At 32.9% G+C, this 19,290-nt stretch overlaps 4 protein-coding genes across 4 annotated transcripts; all 4 read left to right on the forward strand.

The window, feature by feature from the left end:
- The first annotated feature begins 4 nt into the window (after positions 1-4).
- LOC123663420 (bolA-like protein 2) lies at positions 5-6,765 on the forward strand. Its single transcript, XM_045598104.1, has 3 exons — positions 5-236; positions 2,995-3,089; positions 6,641-6,765. Exons 1-3 carry the CDS (start codon positions 174-176, stop codon positions 6,735-6,737), a joined length of 255 nt encoding a protein of 84 aa, XP_045454060.1. The 5' UTR covers positions 5-173; the 3' UTR covers positions 6,738-6,765.
- Positions 270-2,011, forward strand: LOC123663417 (dolichyl pyrophosphate Man9GlcNAc2 alpha-1,3-glucosyltransferase). Its single transcript, XM_045598102.1, has one exon. It carries the CDS (start codon positions 362-364, stop codon positions 1,961-1,963), a length of 1,602 nt encoding a protein of 533 aa, XP_045454058.1. The 5' UTR covers positions 270-361; the 3' UTR covers positions 1,964-2,011.
- Positions 6,766-6,781: 16 nt separating the features above from the next.
- Positions 6,782-11,162, forward strand: LOC123663419 (mevalonate kinase-like). The gene is made up of 6 exons (XM_045598103.1): positions 6,782-6,924; positions 8,175-8,676; positions 9,203-9,432; positions 10,088-10,150; positions 10,497-10,624; positions 10,964-11,162. Exons 1-6 carry the CDS (start codon positions 6,796-6,798, stop codon positions 11,115-11,117), a joined length of 1,206 nt encoding a protein of 401 aa, XP_045454059.1. The 5' UTR covers positions 6,782-6,795; the 3' UTR covers positions 11,118-11,162.
- A 2,623-nt stretch (positions 11,163-13,785) lies between these two features.
- Positions 13,786-18,186, forward strand: LOC123663296 (mevalonate kinase-like). The gene is made up of 6 exons (XM_045597984.1): positions 13,786-13,928; positions 15,199-15,700; positions 16,227-16,456; positions 17,112-17,174; positions 17,521-17,648; positions 17,988-18,186. Exons 1-6 carry the CDS (start codon positions 13,800-13,802, stop codon positions 18,139-18,141), a joined length of 1,206 nt encoding a protein of 401 aa, XP_045453940.1. The 5' UTR covers positions 13,786-13,799; the 3' UTR covers positions 18,142-18,186.
- Positions 18,187-19,290: the final 1,104 nt, after the last annotated feature.

The following is a 19,290-nucleotide window of genomic DNA, read 5'->3' on the forward strand; positions in this document are numbered from 1 at the left end:
AAAAACTTTATTTTTTGAGGTAAGCTTAAGATTTCAGTTGTTCTTCCTTAGTCATTTTCGTGTGACAGAAAAAAATATAAAATAACCTATTATAATTCGAAGAAGAAATAATAACTTTCACTTCGCTTGTCGTTTTAACGAAATATCAATAATTAACAGTTATCGTGACGAATATGGTCTACACAGAGGACTATCTTAAAGAAAAACTAACCAAGGAATTAGAAGCCGTTCATGTCGTAAGTATGATCTGTCAAACATTTTAAATGTCTACACGTATGCGTTAATGGAAGTATTACCTATATATTTTAAATATGAATGAACTCGTTTTCAAAATAGTATAAAGTGCGCTAATTTCGATACTATGGCAAAGAGAGCGGATCCGGATAAGTTTACCGTTACGAAAGACGCCTTACTTCCAGGGTTATTTTTCGCTTTACTTTTACGATGGTGCGTTGCGGCTTATCCGTATTCCGGTTACAAGAAACCGCCAATGTACGGAGATTACGAGGCTCAGAGACACTGGCAAGAGATAACAGTGCAGACTAAAGTATCACATTGGTATAGGAACACCACGCAAAACGATCTTCAGTACTGGGGTATAGACTATCCGCCTCTGACGGCGTATCACAGCTTTCTTATGGGCCTTGTAGCGGAATGGCTCGACCCTGAATCAGTACGGCTGTTCGCATCCAGAGGCTATGAAAGTGATTCACACAAAACTTTCATGAGATGGACTGTTTTTTTAAGTGATATATATTTCTATGTCACAGCAGCTTTATGTATATGTATAGACGCAGAGCGCATCATAGGCAAACATCATACAAATGTATTTAAACGCACAGATATAGCTACAATTCTATTTTTACTGTATCCAGGCTTGATACTTATTGATCATGGACATTTTCAGTACAATTGTGTTTCATTAGGATTATTTTTGTGGGCTTCTTTCTTTATTATCGCCATAGAAAATGATACTTTAGCCACTATATTTTTTGTTTTAGCTCTTAATTATAAACAAATGGAACTATACCATGCGCTACCATTCTTTGTGTATTTATTGAGAAAGTGTTTCATGTGCATACCATACAAATCTAGATACTCTCACATAATACATAGATTTAATAAACTGGCTATAGCAGTAATAGCAACATTTATTATTGTATGGTTTCCATTGGTTAGGACATGGGATGACATTTTTGCAGTTTTGTATAGATTATTTCCTGTTAAAAGAGGTGTGTTTGAAGACAAAGTATCGAATGTGTGGTGTTCGGCTAATGTATTTGTAAAATTAAAATATGTTTATAATAATGAAGAAATGATAAGAATGTGTATTTTGTGTACGATCATGTCAGCGATGCCAGCTTGCATAGATCTATTCTGTAGAATTAATAGAAAGAAATTTGTATTGTGTTTAATAAATGTATCATTGGCATTTTTCCTCTTCTCATATCAAGTTCACGAGAAGTCAATTTTGCTCGTGGCTGTTCCCGTCGTGATGCATTTGCCGGAGGATCCGTTTATGTGCTTCTGGTTCTTACTAGTGTCAACGTTTAGTATGCTCCCTTTGTTACTAAAAGATGGCTTACTAATACCGTTTCTTTGTACGAGTTTGATATATGTTAGTTTTTTTAGCATTACTTTAAAATTAGCAGACAAAAAAGCTGGTATATTATCTTTTTTAAATGCCAACACTGTCTACAAAGCTGCAAATCCGGCAGCCAATTATAATTCTGTGGTATTGAAACTTCTCAGCACAAACTTTTTCTTCTCGCTACAGGGAATGTTTTGGCTCGGGTTTGGAACTTTATTTGTTGAACCGCCAGCCAGATACCCAGATATATTTCCTTTATTAATATCTATGTATTCGTGTGTGCATTTTATATTCTTTCTAGTCTATTTCACACATCAACAGATGTTATTACCAACCTGCTTACCGATAAAAAGAAAAGTAAAGAATAATTAATTATGTCTAATTGTTGTGTTGAACATTCCAAATAAAAAATGAAGCTATTAAGGTATTTTTCTTTTTCCAACGTTTTTCTGCATATCTAAAAAACTTTATTTTATTTATATTTCTTTACTTATTCGCTAAAAGCCTTGTAAAGCTAAATTTGTCTAAGTTTTGTAACTAAAACTAAATCTTACAATATTTGAAAACTACAAACTTACAATATTTGAAAGAGATATACCATTTTTCGTGACAAGAATCACTTCAGCCTGTAATATCCCACTACTGGGCATAAGCCTCTTTCCCCATGTAGGAGAAAGATCAGAGCTTAATCCACCACGCTGCTCCAATGCGGGTTGGCGGATATATTCCCTACTATGAATAAAGATCGCTATCATGTGAACATGATAACAACCGGGACCGACTGCTTAACGTGCTCTCTGAGGAACGGTGGGGAGACCAAGGCAAACATCTGTATTGCCAATACAAATATTTGTCATGTGCGGGGATCGAACCCACAACAGCCACAAACTAGTGCTGTGACCGTTGCGCCAAAGCGTAATAATTCTATAACTATACCGAATTCAAGATAATACATGAAATATTAACAAAAAGATTAGGTAGACAATAAAACTATAAGATGGTATGTGATTATTATATATATTGAGACAAAATTAAAAATTTAAGCAGTTGCATTATATATTAACTTGAAAATTTTAATGAGACTGGTCAAAAATTAAAGTAAATAAAATCATTACATACCTACACATTATGTATTGTTAAGTAAGTAGATAAAGAATTCAGATGCAAGACTGACAATCTCATTTGAATTAGGGAATAGAAGAAGAAAATTTTATTTTCAAGAATTAAATGGTTGTGTAAGAAAATAATAATTTTTTTTTTTTTTGTATGATTCTTAAAACCCACGGAATGATTTAATACTAAAAAATAATAATTTTTATTATCAACTTTTGATAGAACGAAGTCTGTCCGGGCAGCTAGTTAAAATTAAATCTTTTAAAGTGTTATGATTGTATTGTTTGCAGGAAGTCGTGGATCAGAGTGACGGTTGTGGGGGCAAGTTCGCTGCGCTCATAGTCTCTGACAAGTTCCAGGGGAAACCGCTCTTGGCTAGACACAGGTTAGATCGATTTGTATATCTGTATTTAATATAAATTTTTGAACTTTCACGGTCATAATATAATTACCACGGTTTTTATTTTGAAACCACCGATATATTTCAGTGTCGTTGTAGACGCTATTGTTGCAAATTGGCGTCTGTACGTAGTCTGGCCATAAATACTGTTTTAATCTATACAAATAAAGGTTAGGCTTTAGACAATCGGGCGTCGATTTGTGGGGTTTTGGGGGGAGAAGGGGAGTGGGTTACCCTCTGGTACGGTACCAGTCCAACCATCCGACATAGACGCCCGATTGTCTAGAGACTCACCCAAAATAAATAAAATTGGAGTCTCTGTTTGTAACATTAAAATTTCCGCTTTTTACTAATTGCATATGGATGTATACGCGGTACGTATACCAAAAGGCTAAGATCTAGATTAGGTAAAACCGAATTAGAAAAACCGAATTATGGGGTTTTTGGGTGTGGAGGGTGGAGGGTGTAGGGGAATCTATACAAGGTAACACTGTCACACCTCAAAACCCCATGGTTATGGAGATATCCATGGTTAAAGTTTTGAGGTTAGAAGAAGAATTTAAAGCTATTATAATACCTTTGAGCTCGTACTGTTCGCATTGTGTGACAAATCGACACTTTTAAACAAAATAACGCGTCAGACATAATATTCTAATAAAATTAGTAACATTGCGTGCTAGAATATAGGTTTAGAAATTCGAAAAATACCCAAAACCTAATCGGAGCACCCCACTGTCCACGTGGTCTTCGTCTGTCCTACCCCTAGAGTGTTTTTTTTTTTGTGCCGCGGAGGCGCGGAGGGACTAACCTCAAAACTAAACATGGATATCTCCATAACCATGGGGTTCTGAGGTGTGACAGTGGTACCAGGGGTAGCGTTCCCCACCCTCTCCCCCCCTTCCCCCCACGGTCCCGAAATTCGGTTTTACCTAATCTAAAGCTTTACCTACCAAAATAACATTTTTACAATTTTTGTTTTCCTGTCTTTCTGTTTATTTTGGCCAATCTCTGAAACGGATGGACCGATTTTGATGGGACTTCACTAGCAGATTGCTGATGAAGTAAGGAGTAACTTAGGCTACTTTTATTTTAGAAATTTATTTATTTAAAACTCTGCGAACTGAACTATAACTTTTTTGTTAAATTCCACGCGAACGAAGTCGCGGGCACAGCTAGTTAAAAATAAACAAAATATTGTTACAAAGAAAAAAACCATTATTCTGTTGCACTTAACATTTATTACTATTACAGTGTGTCAGTTCAATACAAATATAAAACCATTAAAAATATATAAAGCTTATTCGAAGTGGTCGCCATTGGCTGCAATACAGTCCTTTAAACGTTGAGGCCAGTTGTCAATAGAAGCACGCATTTTTTTCATGGGAAAATTCTTCACTGCCAATCGTAGGGATTTTTTTTAGGGACTTCAAATTATCATGGCACTTAGAGCAAGCCATAGTCTCTAAAACTGACCATAAATCATAATCCAGCTGAATAAGATCGGGACTAGATGACGGCCAGTCTTCAGCTCTCATGAAGTCCGGAATGTTGGTTTACAACCAAGATTGTTTGGATCGAGCTTTATGACCCTTCGCCGAGTCTTGCTAAAAGTTCATTTTTGGTTATTGAACGTGGTGTCGTTAAGGGGCTTAATTACCTTCTCAAGTATGGTATCTTGATACACTTTTTTACAAAAATATGGCTCAGTCACTCCTTCAAAGCTAACACCACAACAAACCATCACTGAAGTCAGATAGTGCCCACGTTGTACTCTGTTGACTAATTTAGAAGCTTTCTTAGAACTTTGAGCATAAATACGGCCATTTTGTTTGTTAAAATGTTGCTCAATAATTGTAATAAATTCTCATCCGTAAACAAAATTTTTCTCTGACCTTCCTTTGCGTACCGCTTAAGTAGTTTTTTTGATTTCACCATCCTATACTTTTTTTAATTATCAGTTAAGAAATGACCAGTGGTGACCAATAGGTGCTACCTTCATCTCCCAAGATAAAAATCTTTGTCTTTCGGACAGGATTTCTTCGGATTCTTTCCCTTACTGCTTTGATCTCCTTTTTCGTACGAAAACACGTGGACGGCCAGATCTTTTTCTGTCACAAACAGAGGAGGTTTCACAGTACCTATCAATAGCCCGGTACACAAACATTTGACTAATACCAAGCGTATGGAGAGTTTTAAAAATTGTATTTAGCTCCATACCTACTTTGTGTAATGCAATCACAGCGATTCGGTTCTCTTTTATCACCCCACTTCCTTTTAATATCACAAAATATTTTTAATTAATATTTTGGCGCGAAAATGAGACAACACAATGAACAATCATATAAAAATGACAGATTCCAAATTCAAATATAATATTTTGTTTATTTTTAATTGCAACAGTATTTATGGCCAGACTATGTAATACACAAAACAAATCGCAGTGTATCTGTGAACTGCTGGACACTTTTTGTATTTTACGCACATTACCTATGTTATTGATTTCTCATGTGACTGTATGTTTTTAATGAGAGATAAATATTATTTAAACCTTAGCTATATCGGTATATACTTATAGTAAATAGTTTTTTTTTTTTTGTTTTTTTTTTACAACTAAGTCGTCAAAATATTCAATCAGATGTCGACTAGATTTAAATGAGACACACGATAAGCGCCAGCTTTCGTTTAAAAAAGAAGAATAAAAATGGGTACCCATACTTCCATAAAGAAATCCAGTCGAAATGAGAATCTGAAAATTAAATTTAACCGATTTTTTTTTAGATGATTCTACTTAGCATTGGAGGTAATTTATTTATTTTAAACCAATTATAAAAACACCTTTTTAAAGGAGTTTACTTTCAAATATATATAGAATCTCAAGTAAATAGTATTTAAAGGTAGCTAATAAATACGTTAAGCAACCAAAGACTTGCATTGATAAATCTATAGAATGTGTATGATCTTCAACCCGAACTGTATTCCTTAACTAATCTCCCATCTGTTTCAACAAAAGGCATTAGAATTACGTCGACAAATTATACAGACGTAAGTCAGTTCATTTTAAATAATTTTTATTTAAACCGTAAAATATCTATAAAAATCTGAAATTTCAGAAGTAGTTTAGAGAACAGAGAACAGAACATATTAAACAAAAAAAAAAGGTGGTATTCCACCCTAACTTCGTAGAACGATAACTCACTCCCGTGGATAGACTCGTATAGAGATTTTTCTTAAAGATTTGTAGAAATGCTTTTAATGCATTAAAAGAAAGATAAAAACATATTAAAAATTAGTTTAGAATAATCTATAAAGAATCCAAGTAAAATAAGATTTTATTTACTCATCATAATTCTGCTATTTCAATTCAGGTCTATTATACATATTCAAATGCCTTTGACAACACTTTTGTTAACTGTTCCATCGAAAGCCTCCGACTGGAGTAGTGTCTTTATAGTTAATTTTTTTTTTAATTTTTTTTTTATCAGAAATATGAGTAAAAATGTTTTGGATCTTAGTATTGGTTATTATCCTGTCCACAGATTAGTAAATTCAGTACTCCAAGAAGAGTTAAAGACAATACACGCGTTCACACAGAAGACGCTGACTGTCGAACAGTGGAAATCACAAAACGAATAACATTGTAACATTATATTGATGATTTAGCCTTCTTTTGTTTTATTGATATCCTTTAAAAATGATTTCTTTATACGGAGTAAGGGTATCAGCGCCCGGTAAAGTTATCTTGCATGGAGAACATTCAGTGTTGTATGATAAGTTCGCGATCGCTGCTAGTCTTGGTCTCAGGACTTCGTTGGTTATACAGGTAAGTTATATCTTTATAAATTTAGGGCCTGTTTCGGGTTCTCATAAATATTAAGACAGTTAGTTATCTTAGACTGTATTCAGAATTGTATTGTATTTTTTTCTGTTTTACTATCAAACTACTTTTTAATAGATTTTTCTATTAACACTTTAAACTGTGATATCAAAAGTTGTAGATTTAATATAAGCAACTTATGGGCAAGATAAACTTGTCAACTTCTGGTGTAATTGTTCCTTAGCTTCATTTAAATCTTATCTTATACTATTAAACGAGCAATTCTTGTATATATATATATATATATATATATATATATATATATATATATATATATATATATATATATATATATATAGAATCTGAATCTCGGAAACGGCTCCAACGATTTTCATAAAATTTAGTATTTAGGGGGTTTCGGGGGAGATAAATCTATCTAGCTAGGATTCATTTTCAGGAAATGTCGTTTTATCCCTGTTTTTAGGAATCGAAAAAAATATCGTTAGAATACGAAGGTAAATTTCGCATAAGTCAATGTAGTTGAAATAGCTCGGTGGGAAAGCGGCCGCTCGGGATCAACCGAGAAGATCATGGTTCAAATCCACATGTCCCTGGTCAATTATTTTTTCTTTTTCTAATTGCACTCGTTATTTTTTATTTAAATAAACTATTCTTATTTTTTATTATTATGTCGGTAAAATCGAAAAATATTATTCATATTTTATCAATATGTAATTCGTATTTATACTTTATGATTTCCAAAAAACACGATTTACTAAAAATACCGAGCTTAGCTCGGTCACCCGGGTACTGTATATTAAATAATATAAGTATATAGGTTTTATCTTCAAGTTAATTTAACAGTTTCATTAACAACGCTCTTTGCTTCTTCTATTTTCTACGCCGTTATTTTTAAAATTTTGTGTGTAAAAAAAAAATAAACTAATTTTCCTTAAATTATAGTACAACTTATACATTTTAAATTCAAATCGATACCTTCAACGAATGCTACGCCATCTAACATTTAGATGTATCCTGATTTTAAGAATAAATCTTATTACTGTTTTTACTCGTCTTAACTTAATATGTTGTTACCAAAGTTTTATTAAAAATTATGATAAACTAAAATGTCTGTATACGCTATAGGTATGTATATTCCTTTGAGGTGTCGAAATGTGGATTTTATAGTATATTTTAGTAGTTAAAAAAACTGGTTAAGATTTGTGTGAAATCGATCTTACGTTCTTTTTTTTTAGGAAACTAATCCATCTTCAAATGTTTTATCAGTACATATTGATTTACCGTGCGTGCATCTCAAATGCATCTTATCACTAGACGAAATCAGGAAGAACTTGTTCGAACCATTTGATAGCCGAACATGGCGTGAACCAAAAGCACTAGACCACGAATATCACCTGAGGAAAGTAGATAATTTTTTCCAAATTGCAATTTCCAAACTTGGTAAACTTAACAGCGTGCAAACGAATGCGATCCGTTGTTTCCTGTACATCCTTTCTGGGATTTTCGGCGGTACAAATATTTTGAATCGTAGTTTCAATGTAATCGTCGATTCGAGTTTAACGGTTGGCGCTGGGACCGGTAGTTCAGCGTCATTCGCTGTTTGTCTGTCAGCTGCTTTGATACAGCTCATGAAGTTGAAGACTGGGAATAAAGACAGACAGTTTAAGGACGATGATAAAGCGCTTATATCAGCTTGGGCGTATAACTGTGAAAAGATCATGCATGGCACACCTTCAGGTTGGTGAAGTTTTACTCTTGTTCTTTATTATGTGATGGGACCCACAAAAACGAAAAAATATTTGTGTATGCCCAAATATGGTCTAACTAATCGCGCGTAGTGGCAATGAATGTCCTGCTACAAACAATAACCACAAAAATAAACCAAGGCCAGAGTTAGAGGAGGGCTACAGCTACTGTGGGAAAAAAAATTAACTGCAGACTGGTAAACACTTGTAAACAACTTATCCTTTTATATTTTTTTTCGCATTTAAAAAGTTGTCCATTTTATTTGGAAAATAAATTGGGCCAAGGGGTCTACTCCTTTGTTGCCCCGAGTCCTCCATACTTCTAAATCCGGCCCTGAATATAATTTTACCGGTCGAGTCTTCGATCACCTCCCATTCCGAATATTTGTATAGGCCGCACATACACATTTTTAGGAATTTATGTTATGGGTGTTTCTGGATATCAACTCGGAACACGCAAACTACGGGCGTCGGAGTATCATACTCATGTATTTATTTATAAATATTTCTCTTTCTAGGTATAGATAATGCGACATGCACATATGGATCATTGGTCGGCTTCAAGAAAGGTGAGGAACCAAAGCTGTCATCATTCAAAACCAATTTAAGAATACTATTAGTCGATACAAGAGTTAGCAGGCAGACAAAAATTCTGGTGGCCAAAGTAGCTACACTTTGGGAGCAGAATAAGCTAGCTGTTAATAGTATTATGGACGCTTGTGGGCACATCGCGACTTCTGCTTATGAGGTAAATAAGCGACATTTAATTTTTGATTAGATAAAAAGTTATTTCACTACACTTTTACATTGTTAATTTAACCGTTCCTTGCTCAAGACCCTGGTTTGTTTACTATTAAACTTAAGGTGAAACTAAATAAAGCACTTAAACGCGCTCCGGTTCCAAAAAGATTAAGTTTTCACATAGAAAGGTAGATAATAAGAGCCGACTGATATACGTATACTTTTTTTGTTAAATAAATATAGGTACAGTTCAATAATACAATTACAATATTACACCAAGACTCAGAACCATGGGCGCAACCACGGTAGGGCAAAGTGGGGTTTTGCCCCAACTCTGAATCAAAGTCAATAATAATTGATATTTTATATTTTAATAAGGAAATTTTAGGTAGATTTAGCCAAAATCTCCGTAAGCTATTATTGAAGCAGTGTAGACAGTGAAAATAAATAAATAGTTGCATCTTTACAATCGAATCTCCTTGAAGCAGGAATACTCTCTCAACCTGGGTGTCTGCAACAAAACCACGGGCCTGTCAAATATTAGAAGCATTAAAAACTTCAAATTTCATTCGTATCTAGTGCGGGGTCAAGGACCCAAAATACAACAAGTTTCTTACTGTGTTTTTGTACAACAAAGATGTGATAGTAAAAAATGTTCACAGATCATGGAGAAGTTATCTGCCAGCGATTGTGAAAATTCTGAAGCACTCTTCAAGCAATTATCGGTAAGTTTTGTTATTTTTCGTCTTTATGTTTACTATACCATTACGTGCCAATTATTGTGGCATCGCAAGCGCGTTACTGACCCTACCACGTGGGACACACGATAAACGCCAGTTTTCTAATAAAAAAAGAAATCATCAAAATCAGTACACCTAGTAAAAGAGGTATGAGGTTAACACACATAAATAAAAATACAGTCGAATTGAGAACATCCTCTTTTTTGTAGTCGGTTAAAAATTAAATAAAAAATTGTTACGAAATTTTGGGATTAAAGAAACTTTATTCTCAAAAAAAAATCTGAATTTCAAAGTATGTAGTCGTTTTTGGTAATTGGTTTAAATGTTCTAGGATTTGTGGAATATGAACCACTGTCTCCTGGCGTCTTTGGGAGTTTCGAATCCGGCGCTCGAGGACATCAGATCGTTAGCGGCGTTGTACGACCTCGCTTGCAAGCTTACCGGCGCGGGGGGTGGAGGGTAAGTTATGACTATATACTTATAAGAAACAATTAGTCATCAATTTGAATGGTTCTTTTATTAATTATAGTTAAAGTAAAGCCACTCCTGATTCGGAATGTAGATTCTGAAGAGTCAGTAACAAACCCCGCAGTTTACTCTTTTAAAAAGCCGTGTTTTCATATAAAATTTGTAATAAATATCTTGCATGAAATTACTTTATTGAATTAAGATTTAAAAGGACTTTTGAGTCGTAATTTTACAAATTAAAATTATATTTGTTTTTAATAAAACATCTTGCAGAAAATATGCAAAAACCTGTATATGAAATATCAATTATGATATTATTACTTTTTTCAGCTACGCCATAATACTTATACCACCAACAGTTGAACAAAAAACGGTCGATTCTCTAAGGAGTCACTTCGAATGCAGAGGTTACACAGTCAAAGACACGCTACTCGGTGGCCCCGGTGTTACTCTAGATGAAATAATATTACGTAGATGTGAATAATAAAAGTCTAACACCATGGGATAATACCATAAACAATTCTTTATCTCAAAAATATAATAACTCAAAATAACCGTGGACGTGGCAAAGATTTTCTTTGCAGTCGAGAGAAAACAAATATTAAACATTCAAAGAATCGTCATTTAAAAAGTTGAAATTACGTATTAAATTTATTTTAAAAATGCTTGATATTTTAAGGTTATGAATAATTTTTTTGTGTATTTTATGTGTAAGGTTAAAACTTTAACGACTTGTAATGCGCCAAATATGTCTCATAATATTAAGATGGAATAATTTCTAAATATTATACTAGTTTGACATTATTGCTTGTCAAAAAGTTTTCCATTGTGACATTAGCATAATAATGTGTCAGATTGACACAAATAAATGACGTTCAACAAAGAATTGTGTTCTCCACTCTACGTGACATTGGCGGAATCAACCGTGCTCCACTGGCACAACTAAAAGCCATTAAACCAATCAATCAACAAAGAATTGTTTTGAAAATAAAAGGTTATCATGTAATCATTAGGTTTTTTTTTGCCTCGATTAAAAATGTTGTCTAGATTTTTTTAAAGGTGTTTTGGAAGTTGATTACGTCAATTTTAAAATAGGTGTATTTGTCAAATGAATTGCGTATTGACATACGTCATATGAAAGATTGACGGAATTTTATTTTGGTGGTGGATAGTTAAGATTTTTTTTTATTAATATGTTATTTGTCTATATTATATTTTTTTATATTAAATTTACAAAAGCAATGAAGTACAATAATTTTGGTATTTTATTTCGGAAACAAACAATTTAGTAACACAATAAATTAAAAAAATATATATACAGTAAATGCAAAAACTAAGTAAATGAAACAGAGCAATTAATTACATTTTCATTTTTATTCTCGGGAATTCCATATAACTCTACATAACTTACGGACCCGTTGCTTCCAATTATTGTTTTCAGATTCGATTGCTTTACTAGAACTACTCAATTTACTGAATTCAATACAAATTTTAGATAAACATTTTCTCTAACGTTCCGTACCCTTAACAATATCTTCGAATTATTTAGTCCAAACTTTCTCTCAAATTTTGAAATTTACTCGTAATTAATTTAATTTCTTCTTTACAATACAATACAATACAAATACTCTTTATTGTACACTATCAGAGGAAACATTTTACACCGAAAAAGAAAATATAGACATGTACAAAAGGCGGTCTTATCGCTAAAAGAGCGATCTCTTCCAGACAACCTCTAGCATGAAAAGGACATGACAAAGAATTAGACGGCATGGAGGTGTACATACATAATATATACATATAAAACGTAAATATACATACACATAGATATTACATATATATTTTTCTTTAATTTTATTCTGTCCTTCTCCTTTCCTGTCCTCTAATTCAAAACACAATTATCTTAAACAATATTATCAACATCGCTGTGTGTATTATACGTTGATTGCACTCGCATCGGTGTACTATCCGTTCTAGCGGCTGAGTCATGGTACATTCCGGACAAATTATTATTATTATTATTATTTCTATCTGCGGGTTAATCTTTGCGTTTTTCAGACGGGAAAAGGCATTTGAAGTCATGATGAAACGACAACCATTTAGAGACCCCTGTCGCCAATTTACAACACGTGAACTTCATTTTTAACCGACTTCCAAAAAAGGAGGAGGTTCTCAATTCGACTGTATTTTTTTTTATGTATGTTACATCAGAACTTTATACTGGGTGGAGCGATTTCGACAAATTTTCTTTTAATCGAAAGGTGGTGTGTGCCAATTGGTCCCATTTAAATTTATTTGAGATCTAACAACTACTTTTCGAGTTATATCTAATAATGCGTTTTTACTTGACGCTTTTTTCGTCGACCTACGTTGTATTATACCGCATAACTTTCTACTGGATGTACCGATGTTGATAATTCTTTTTTTGTTGGAAAGGAGATATCCCAAGTTTAGTACCATGATAAGGAAACCAGGATCTGATGATGGAATCCCAGAGAATTTGATGGAAATTCTTGAAAATCCGCAATAACTTTTTACTGGGTGTACCGATTTTGATAATTCTTTTTTTGTTGGAAAGAAGATATCCTTAGTTTAGTACCATGATAAGGAAATCAGGATCTGATGATGAGATCCCAGAGAAATCGAGGGAACTTCTTGAAAATCCGCAATAACTTTTTACTATACTCGTATAGAGATTTTTCTTAAAGATTTGTAGAAATGCTTTTAATGCATTAAAAGAAAGATAAAAACATATTAAAAATTAGTTTAGAATAATCTATAAAGAATCCAAGTAAAATAAGATTTTATTTACTCATCATAATTCTGCTATTTCAATTCAGGTCTATTATACATATTCAAATGCCTTTGACAACACTTTTGTTAACTGTTCCATCGAAAGCCTCCGACTGGAGTAGTGTCTTTATAGTTAATTTTTTTTTTAATTTTTTTTTTATCAGAAATATGAGTAAAAATGTTTTGGATCTTAGTATTGGTTATTATCCTGTCCACAGATTAGTAAATTCAGTACTCCAAGAAGAGTTAAAGACAATACACGCGTTCACACAGAAGACGCTGACTGTCGAACAGTGGAAATCACAAAACGAATAACATTGTAACATTATATTGATGATTTAGCCTTCTTTTGTTTTATTGATATCCTTTAAAAATGATTTCTTTATACGGAGTAAGGGTATCAGCGCCCGGTAAAGTTATCTTGCATGGAGAACATTCAGTGTTGTATGATAAGTTCGCGATCGCTGCTAGTCTTGGTCTCAGGACTTCGTTGGTTATACAGGTAAGTTATATCTTTATAAATTTAGGGCCTGTTTCGGGTTCTCATAAATATTAAGACAGTTAGTTATCTTAGACTGTATTCAGAATTGTATTGTATTTTTTTCTGTTTTACTATCAAACTACTTTTTAATAGATTTTTCTATTAACACTTTAAACTGTGATATCAAAAGTTGTAGATTTAATATAAGCAACTTATGGGCAAGATAAACTTGTCAACTTCTGGTGTAATTGTTCCTTAGCTTCATTTAAATCTTATCTTATACTATTAAACGAGCAATTCTTGTATATATATATATATATATATATATATATATATATATATATATATATATATATATATATATATATATATATATATATATATATATATATATAGAATCTGAATCTCGGAAACGGCTCCAACGATTTTCATAAAATTTAGTATTTAGGGGGTTTCGGGGGAGATAAATCTATCTAGCTAGGATTCATTTTCAGGAAATGTCGTTTTATCCCTGTTTTTAGGAATCGAAAAAAATATCGTTAGAATACGAAGGTAAATTTCGCATAAGTCAATGTAGTTGAAATAGCTCGGTGGGAAAGCGGCCGCTCGGGATCAACCGAGAAGATCATGGTTCAAATCCACATGTCCCTGGTCAATTATTTTTTCTTTTTCTAATTGCACTCGTTATTTTTTATTTAAATAAACTATTCTTATTTTTTATTATTATGTCGGTAAAATCGAAAAATATTATTCATATTTTATCAATATGTAATTCGTATTTATACTTTATGATTTCCAAAAAACACGATTTACTAAAAATACCGAGCTTAGCTCGGTCACCCGGGTACTGTATATTAAATAATATAAGTATATAGGTTTTATCTTCAAGTTAATTTAACAGTTTCATTAACAACGCTCTTTGCTTCTTCTATTTTCTACGCCGTTATTTTTAAAATTTTGTGTGTAAAAAAAAAATAAACTAATTTTCCTTAAATTATAGTACAACTTATACATTTTAAATTCAAATCGATACCTTCAACGAATGCTACGCCATCTAACATTTAGATGTATCCTGATTTTAAGAATAAATCTTATTACTGTTTTTACTCGTCTTAACAATATGTTGTTACCAAAGTTTTATTAAAAATTATGATAAACTAAAATGTCTGTATACGCTATAGGTATGTATATTCCTTTGAGGTGTCGAAATGTGGATTTTATAGTATATTTTAGTAGTTAAAAAAACTGGTTAAGATTTGTGTGAAATCGATCTTACGTTCTTTTTTTTTAGGAAACTAATCCATCTTCAAATGTTTTATCAGTACATATTGATTTACCGTGCGTGCATCTCAAATGCATCTTATCACTAGACGAAATCAGGAAGAACTTGTTCGAACCATTTGATAGCCGAACATGGCGTGAACCAAAAGCACTAGACCACGAATATCACCTGAGGAAAGTAGATAATTTTTTCCAAATTGCAATTTCCAAACTTGGTAAACTTAACAGCGTGCAAACGAATGCGATCCGTTGTTTCCTGTACATCCTTTCTGGGATTTTCGGCGGTACAAATATTTTGAATCGTAGTTTCAATGTAATCGTCGATTCGAGTTTAACGGTTGGCGCTGGGACCGGTAGTTCAGCGTCATTCGCTGTTTGTCTGTCAGCTGCTTTGATACAGCTCATGAAGTTGAAGACTGGGAATAAAGACAGACAGTTTAAGGACGATGATAAAGCGCTTATATCAGCTTGGGCGTATAACTGTGAAAAGATCATGCATGGCACACCTTCAGGTTGGTGAAGTTTTACTCTTGTTCTTTATTATGTGATGGGACCCACAAAAACGAAAAAATATTTGTGTATGCCCAAATATGGTCTAACTAATCGCGCGTAGTGGCAATGAATGTCCTGCTACAAACAATAACCACAAAAATAAACCAAGGCCAGAGTTAGAGGAGGGCTACAGCTACTGTGGGAAAAAAAATTAACTGCAGACTGGTAAACACTTGTAAACAACTTATCCTTTTATATTTTTTTTCGCATTTAAAAAGTTGTCCATTTTATTTGGAAAATAAATTGGGCCAAGGGGTCTACTCCTTTGTTGCCCCGAGTCCTCCATACTTCTAAATCCGGCCCTGAATATAATTTTACCGGTCGAGTCTTCGATCACCTCCCATTCCGAATATTTGTATAGGCCGCACATACACATTTTTAGGAATTTATGTTATGGGTGTTTCTGGATATCAACTCGGAACACGCAAACTACGGGCGTCGGAGTATCATACTCATGTATTTATTTATAAATATTTCTCTTTCTAGGTATAGATAATGCGACATGCACATATGGATCATTGGTCGGCTTCAAGAAAGGTGAGGAACCAAAGCTGTCATCATTCAAAACCAATTTAAGAATACTATTAGTCGATACAAGAGTTAGCAGGCAGACAAAAATTCTGGTGGCCAAAGTAGCTACACTTTGGGAGCAGAATAAGCTAGCTGTTAATAGTATTATGGACGCTTGTGGGCACATCGCGACTTCTGCTTATGAGGTAAATAAGCGACATTTAATTTTTGATTAGATAAAAAGTTATTTCACTACACTTTTACATTGTTAATTTAACCGTTCCTTGCTCAAGACCCTGGTTTGTTTACTATTAAACTTAAGGTGAAACTAAATAAAGCACTTAAACGCGCTCCGGTTCCAAAAAGATTAAGTTTTCACATAGAAAGGTAGATAATAAGAGCCGACTGATATACGTATACTTTTTTTGTTAAATAAATATAGGTACAGTTCAATAATACAATTACAATATTACACCAAGACTCAGAACCATGGGCGCAACCACGGTAGGGCAAAGTGGGGTTTTGCCCCAACTCTGAATCAAAGTCAATAATAATTGATATTTTATATTTTAATAAGGAAATTTTAGGTAGATTTAGCCAAAATCTCCGTAAGCTATTATTGAAGCAGTGTAGACAGTGAAAATAAATAAATAGTTGCATCTTTACAATCGAATCTCCTTGAAGCAGGAATACTCTCTCAACCTGGGTGTCTGCAACAAAACCACGGGCCTGTCAAATATTAGAAGCATTAAAAACTTAAAATTTCATTCGTATCTAGTGCGGGGTCAAGGACCCAAAATACAACAAGTTTCTTACTGTGTTTTTGTACAACAAAGATGTGATAGTAAAAAATGTTCACAGATCATGGAGAAGTTATCTGCCAGCGATTGTGAAAATTCTGAAGCACTCTTCAAGCAATTATCGGTAAGTTTTGTTATTTTTCGTCTTTATGTTTACTATACCATTACGTGCCAATTATTGTGGCATCGCAAGCGCGTTACTGACCCTACCACGTGGGACACACGATAAACGCCAGTTTTCTAATAAAAAAAGAAATCATCAAAATCAGTACACCTAGTAAAAGAGGTATGAGGTTAACACACATAAATAAAAATACAGTCGAATTGAGAACATCCTCTTTTTTGTAGTCGGTTAAAAATTAAATAAAAAATTGTTACGAAATTTTGGGATTAAAGAAACTTTATTCTCAAAAAAAAATCTGAATTTCAAAGTATGTAGTCGTTTTTGGTAATTGGTTTAAATGTTCTAGGATTTGTGGAATATGAACCACTGTCTCCTGGCGTCTTTGGGAGTTTCGAATCCGGCGCTCGAGGACATCAGATCGTTAGCGGCGTTGTACGACCTCGCTTGCAAGCTTACCGGCGCGGGGGGTGGAGGGTAAGTTATGACTATATACTTATAAGAAACAATTAGTCATCAATTTGAATGGTTCTTTTATTAATTATAGTTAAAGTAAAGCCACTCCTGATTCGGAATGTAGATTCTGAAGAGTCAGTAACAAACCCCGCAGTTTACTCTTTTAAAAAGCCGTGTTTTCATATAAAATTTGTAATAAATATCTTGCATGAAATTACTTTATTGAATTAAGATTTAAAAGGACTTTTGAGTCGTAATTTTACAAATTAAAATTATATTTGTTTTTAATAAAACATCTTGCAGAAAATATGCAAAAACCTGTATATGAAATATCAATTATGATATTATTACTTTTTTCAGCTACGCCATAATACTTATACCACCAACAGTTGAACAAAAAACGGTCGATTCTCTAAGGAGTCACTTCGAATGCAGAGGTTACACAGTCAAAGACACGCTACTCGGTGGCCCCGGTGTTACTCTAGATGAAATAATATTACGTAGATGTGAATAATAAAAGTCTAACACCATGGGATAATACCATAAACAATTCTTTATCTCAAAAATATAATAACTCAAAATAACCGTGGACGTGGCAAAGATTTTCTTTGCAGTCGAGAGAAAACAAATATTAAACATTCAAAGAATCGTCATTTAAAAAGTTGAAATTACGTATTAAATTTATTTTAAAAATGCTTGATATTTTAAGGTTATGAATAATTTTTTTGTGTATTTTATGTGTAAGGTATGTGTAACTTTAACGACTTGTAATGCGCCAAATATGTCTCATAATATTAAGATGGAATAATTTCTAAATATTATACTAGTTTGACATTATTGCTTGTCAAAAAGTTTTCCATTGTGACATTAGCATAATAATGTGTCAGATTGACACAAATAAATGACGTTCAACAAAGAATTGTGTTCTCCACTCTACGTGACATTGGCGGAATCAACCGTGCTCCACTGGCACAACTAAAAGCCATTAAACCAATCAATCAACAAAGAATTGTTTTGAAAATAAAAGGTTATCATGTAATCATTAGGTTTTTTTTTGCCTCGATTAAAAATGTTGTCTAGATTTTTTTAAAGGTGTTTTGGAAGTTGATTACGTCAATTTTAAAATAGGTGTATTTGTCAAATGAATTGCGTATTGACATACGTCATATGAAAGATTGACGGAATTTTATTTTGGTGGTGGATAGTTAAGATTTTTTTTTATTAATATGTTATTTGTCTATATTATATTTTTTTATATTAAATTTACAAAAGCAATGAAGTACAATAATTTTGGTATTTTATTTCGGAAACAAACAATTTAGTAACACAATAAATTAAAAAAATATATATACAGTAAATGCAAAAACTAAGTAAATGAAACAGAGCAATTAATTACATTTTCATTTTTATTCTCGGGAATTCCATATAACTCTACATAACTTACGGACCCGTTGCTTCCAATTATTGTTTTCAGATTCGATTGCTTTACTAGAACTACTCAATTTACTGAATTCAATACAAATTTTAGATAAACATTTTCTCTAACGTTCCGTACCCTTAACAATATCTTCGAATTATTTAGTCCAAACTTTCTCTCAAATTTTGAAATTTACTCGTAATTAATTTAATTTCTTCTTTACAATACAATACAATACAAATACTC

Source organism: Melitaea cinxia, chromosome 20, assembly GCF_905220565.1.
Source record: "Melitaea cinxia chromosome 20, ilMelCinx1.1, whole genome shotgun sequence".
In the NCBI taxonomy this organism is placed as follows: Eukaryota; Metazoa; Arthropoda; class Insecta; order Lepidoptera; family Nymphalidae; genus Melitaea; species Melitaea cinxia.

Excerpts from the sequence above, each read along its gene's own strand:
- LOC123663420 (XM_045598104.1), top strand. The coding sequence starts at position 174 with ATGGTCTACACAGAGGACTATCTTAAAGAAAAACTAACCAAGGAATTA. Across the intron at positions 237-2,994 it reads AATTAGAAGCCGTTCATGTC|GAAGTCGTGGATCAGAGTGA; the intron begins GTAAGTATGATC and ends TATTGTTTGCAG. Across the intron at positions 3,090-6,640 it reads CCGCTCTTGGCTAGACACAG|ATTAGTAAATTCAGTACTCC; the intron begins GTTAGATCGATT and ends TCCTGTCCACAG.
- LOC123663417 (XM_045598102.1), top strand. The coding sequence starts at position 362 with ATGGCAAAGAGAGCGGATCCGGATAAGTTTACCGTTACGAAAGACGCC.
- LOC123663419 (XM_045598103.1), top strand. The coding sequence starts at position 6,796 with ATGATTTCTTTATACGGAGTAAGGGTATCAGCGCCCGGTAAAGTTATC. Across the intron at positions 6,925-8,174 it reads GGACTTCGTTGGTTATACAG|GAAACTAATCCATCTTCAAA; the intron begins GTAAGTTATATC and ends CTTTTTTTTTAG. Across the intron at positions 9,433-10,087 it reads TCGCGACTTCTGCTTATGAG|ATCATGGAGAAGTTATCTGC; the intron begins GTAAATAAGCGA and ends AAATGTTCACAG.
- LOC123663296 (XM_045597984.1), top strand. The coding sequence starts at position 13,800 with ATGATTTCTTTATACGGAGTAAGGGTATCAGCGCCCGGTAAAGTTATC. Across the intron at positions 13,929-15,198 it reads GGACTTCGTTGGTTATACAG|GAAACTAATCCATCTTCAAA; the intron begins GTAAGTTATATC and ends CTTTTTTTTTAG. Across the intron at positions 16,457-17,111 it reads TCGCGACTTCTGCTTATGAG|ATCATGGAGAAGTTATCTGC; the intron begins GTAAATAAGCGA and ends AAATGTTCACAG.